Raw genomic sequence first — 5,087 nt, forward strand, 5'->3', positions numbered from 1 at the left:
TATATATATGAGTAATTACAGCACAATATTAAATATAAAACTTTTTTAAATAATTTTATTTAAAAGCAACTTAATGAATACTGTTGTTTCCTGTTATACACACAGTAACATATTGCCATTGTTTTGTGATACTCTTCTGGTTTGATGGCATTTATTATATTTTTGACAATCATGACAATGATGAGGAACCGACAAATACTTATGTAAAAATGTGTGAATATTGGTGACAAAATGTAATATGCAATATAAATAACAACAGTAAAAATATTTTAGTGTAAATGCACTTCTGTTACAATTTAAGCTGTATATAACACAGTAATTATTACATATAATTAAATAATTAAAACATATTTAAAACTTTATTTACATGTGATGTGTTTAGCGACCTACCCGATGCATTTTTTTAATATTGTTGACCTGATATTGAAGAACCAGTAACTTCTTATAAAGAAAAGTGTGAATATTTAAGACAAGTAAGTATTACTAAATAAATAAGCCATGTGAACCATATTATATACTGACATAAAATATTGCCTTCCAGTAAAAGGAGGAATCATTTTGTATCCATATTTTGTTGTGTTTGCATACATTTAGGCTATGTTCAACTTTGCTTCTGTTTAACATTTAAATTGTATGTTTGTGATTGCCAGGATGAACCTGACTGAGTCATATTTAAGCTTGTTTTGTGACATTTCAGCTGTAATTATTTGGTCTTTTGTGCCGTCTTGATAAATTATGCGGAGTGAAACTAATGAATGTGGCTTTGTTTTGCCACAGTTTGCACGTCATGTAGCACTCAGCCCCCTCATGTTAACACTGATAACATGCTGTAAGGACATTTCACTTGCCATCTGCCATGGAATATCTGTTGTTTCACACTCATCCTCCTGTCTTCCTTAAAGCATTTCCATCCATTCTCTTCCTGTCTGTCACTTCATAGAGGTGTAGCATGCAGCCTGAATCAGCCCAAAAAGATCCGCACTCATCAATGCTTCAGTTTCATAGTTCTAAATATTTGTCTTGACATAGTTGTCTTTTTTTTTTTTTTTGAGCTACACTACTGTAAAGGTTTAGGGTCAGTGAGAATTTTTTATTTTTTTAAGTCTCTTATGCTCATCAAGGCTGCTTTTATTTGATCACAAATGCAATACAAATAGTAATATTGTGAAATATTATTACATAAAATATCTATTTTAATGTATTTGAAAGAGTTTATTCCTGTGTTGGCAAAGCTGAATTTTCAGCAGTCATTACTCCAGTCTTAAGCGTAACATGATCCTTCAGATATCATTCTAATATTCAAGAAACATTTCTTCTTATTACCATGATATGTATATTTTTAAGGATTTTTGAAGAATAGGAAGCTCAGAAAAAAAGTTCTGAAATAGAAATCTTTTGTAACTTTGTACATTTATTTTTTTTACTGCCATTTTTGATAAATTGAATTCATGGCTGAATAAAAGGATTAATCGTTAAAAAAATTATAATAAAACTACCTATAAAATAATAAAAACGGCCATAAGCTTTTAGTATAGGTCAAAAAACCCTTAGGCCTAATCCTTGTAAAATAAATAAATATAATTAAACAAATGAAGACTATGACAAAAAATAAAATAATATAAAAAGGTATGCATCTAACAGTCCCCTTTACCTCTTTTTGTTAAATGAATGTTAAGTGCTAGATATTGTTTAATTTGCCTTTATTTGAAAGGGTCCAGTGGGAGTGCGAGTAGGATTGCTGCAATTTATTTTTAGTTGTACATTCTGTTGCATCAAAAGAGGGCGCTGTTATTGGAGTCAAACCTTTTTAGCCTTAATCAAATGTAAACTTGTATTATTGTTTTACTTAAAGATATTCTTGTGTGTTTTAAGCAGCCATGGAGTCCTCTTCAGTGTACATGTGCTTTCCCTGTTATCGGGAGTTTCCCACACTAGAGGAAGTGCTTGCGCATCAGATGACCTGCACTGCGGAGAATCCACAACTCCTGCCCAATGAGACACCAATCGAGGCTGCAGCCGCCGCCGCCGGTCTGCCACAGGTATAGACACATATCTACCAGCATACACAGTTCACCCCTAAACTACTTCAAAACTTTCTGATAAAACTCACAGGAAGTCATCTTTTCCCTAAGAGTCACGTGAGATGGATCTGTCAAATTCCTTTTCATTAAAAAAAAGCACATTTTTCTTTGTGGTGTTACTCAGCATTATCTCTAAATGGGGGGCATTAACATGCAGCTCCTGAAAGCCCGTGAAAAATGTAATCTATTTTATTCCCTTAATAATACCCCTTGAACTCGTAACTATAATTATCCAAAATAGACTAGAAAATTTGAAGAGCAGCTTCCAGTAATCCTGAATGGTGAGCTGAAATGTAAAAGGATAATTTTGTAAGCGGATGGGTTTTTTGCGCAACTCCTAATTTGCCTCTTCACTACAGGGGGGAAATGAGGCACTTGGGATTCTGTCTCTTACGCTCTGATGTTGATGCACTTTTACTCTAGTTGTTATAAAAACAGTCAAGTTTGAATGAATGCTTGACTGTTTTTATAATGATTGGAGTAGCTCTCTTCAAGCTAGTTATTAGTCACAGCTGAAAAAGACATTTTCTTTCTTTCTGCTTTTTAAACAAGTAGCAAATCACCACTCAGAAAAAGGTGAATCAAATGAGAAAATGTGCCTTTTCATTTTTGCATTGTCATAGACGAAGCCTCCCACAGAACTATTTAACTATTTCTCCATATAAAGGTATCTAAAGGTTTTAGGTATTTAGAAATGGATATATAAAAGTTAAGTATTTAGGTAGGTATTTAGAAATGGATATGTTACTGTTCTGTTTTCATTTAATGGGCATTATATGTAGGCCTATATTTCACATTTTTTCATTCATTTAGTTTTTTAAACAGGCTTTTAAATGCAATGAATAAGTGCAGACTTAAGTATGAATACTAGCAATGCAGAGATTTAATTGCAAGGATCGATGCTCACATATAAATCTGTTGAACTAGAAATGTCATTACGTTGTGAAACGTGATTTTGAAAATGAATGCACAAAATACACTTTAAAGTGGGGACAAATGAACTTACAGCTTTCTTTTAAACAGAGGCAGGTGATAGAGTATTGACAGACATGTCACAAGTTTGTTTTAAGTTGGGTTTTGTTTATTTTGCATCAGTTACTTTAAAGGGGTCATGAACTGAGAAACCAAAATTCCCTTGATCTTTTGACAAATAGGTTAATATAAATATATATATATATAAATATAAATAAAACTTACTTGTTAGTCTAAAAGCAGCTTATATCGAAGGAAGTCTGCCAAAATGACAGCTTGTGGAATGTAAAACTCTATGATGTAATAGTGTGGATAAGCACCACCTCCTCAGGAGAAGATCAACGCCTGCTTCTACATAGCTGCCTGTTTAGCCCCGCCCACCAATTTGCGCAGTTAATTATTATGTCTAAATTGTGTTTTTGATGTAAAAATCTTGATAACATCATAAGTGGACCTCAGAGAGCAGTATAAAATAAAAAACAGAGGCAGTTCATGACCCCTTAATACATGTTTTTATATCAATATTTTTCACCTCATTTTCAGTATGCGATGATAACGCTGCTCCATATCAGCTGGTGGACGAGACAAGGCTGCAGCCTGTTATGTCCATTCACAGTGTCATCGTCTCTTTGACTTTGTTTTTAGATCTCCATCTGCTCTTATCTCATTTGAAACATCCACGCTGAAAATAGATACAACATAAGTGCATCTGTCCATCCGGTTTATGGATGTCCTCAGCCAAACCTCCCTGTCTCTCTGAGTCATCCTCTCTACTCTTAATACCTCTCATCAAGATGGTTTAAGTGGGTGCTTAAACTATTAAAAAAAAAAGATAGCATGGCGAACACAAACAGTTTATGCCATGTCAGATCAATGGGATGTCGCAGCCGGTTGCGTCAGATGACGGTAACATGGACCCCCACGCCGTGCCCTTGGTAACAGTGAATGTTAGCTTGAATTGAGTGTGACATGAGCTAACTCCTTGAGTGGGTTTTTACACTCTGTGAGAGCTATCAGCACAGGGGTGTTTCCTCTCGGTCACTGTGTTGGGAAGAAGTTAAAACTGGTTTGTTCTTTTTCAGTGTATATAAAATATTAAAGGCCTTATACAATACAAAAAAAAAAAAAGCAAATACAGTCCACACTGAAAATCTGGGAATTAAATCTAATTTAAACAGAAAAAAAAAACCAGACAATGAAGTGTTACATAAATACTAAAAATTCAAATCAATAATCAAATAAGCACATTATTGGCATTGATCATGTGAACTGCTTTGTACAGATGGTCAGATGTTTATGCATGTTTTACACTGTGACATTCTAAAATGTATGGTACATTCCAGCACAACTTTACAATTTAAGTAGTTAAAATGAAATATTTAAAATAATGATAAAAAACTGCAATAAATTAGAAAAATGTAGAATAGAGTTTTTACAAACGGCTTCCCTGAAGTATAATTTATGAAAATGGGTCAATGACAAATAAGAATGTGAGTGATAAAGAGAAGTAAAAAATCTTTTAAACATCTAGTTTTAAATTCATGTAGGTAATGTACTCTTTAAATTCATATAACTTTCAAAATTAATTGAAGAAAGGTTTAAATGTAAAAACATTGAAAATCTTATTTATTATTTTCAAATATGTTTTTAAATATATAATTTCTTTCTTACAAATATAAATTATTAATTCATCAATATTGAGTTTTGGAGGAGTTGCATCACATGACATGACATTACAATCAGAACCAACTTTGCCTTGTTACAAAGAAGCCAAATTATCTGATATTTTAAGAGACATATTGACCTTGCAGTGAAGCAGTTAAAATAGTTTTCTAAGAAATAATTCTATGAAATAATAACTAATAAAAGGATTATGCCAAAAAATTCCAAAAAATTATTGTATTTCTTTTAAAGAGACCTTTTGTTTCCTTGGGATATCAGGGCTTACTTTTTGGACTTTATGCTCCCCCAAAACTATGAAATGAATTGTTTGTAAGAGTAACATTGTTAATGTAACTTTTGGGGGGGGGGGGG

General features: G+C 32.8%; 1 protein-coding gene across 3 annotated transcripts in view; it reads left to right on the forward strand.

The window, feature by feature from the left end:
- Positions 1-5,087, forward strand: part of znf574 (zinc finger protein 574) — a 25,603-nt gene that overhangs the window by 840 nt on the left and 19,676 nt on the right. For 2 of the 3 annotated variants that reach the window (XM_016501754.1, XM_016501756.1), the window contains exon 2: positions 1,876-2,039. In XM_016501754.1, coding sequence (XP_016357240.1) covers positions 1,878-2,039 — 162 coding nt within the window. In that variant the 5' untranslated portion in view covers positions 1,876-1,877. Of the gene's footprint in view, positions 1-1,872; positions 2,040-5,087 lie in introns of all 3 variants that reach the window. The other variant, XM_016501755.1, reaches the window with a different exon arrangement.

The sequence above is a fragment of the Sinocyclocheilus anshuiensis genome, unplaced genomic scaffold, assembly GCF_001515605.1.
Source record: "Sinocyclocheilus anshuiensis isolate Anshui unplaced genomic scaffold, SAMN03320099.WGS_v1.1 scaffold955, whole genome shotgun sequence".
Taxonomy (NCBI): Eukaryota; Metazoa; Chordata; class Actinopteri; order Cypriniformes; family Cyprinidae; genus Sinocyclocheilus; species Sinocyclocheilus anshuiensis.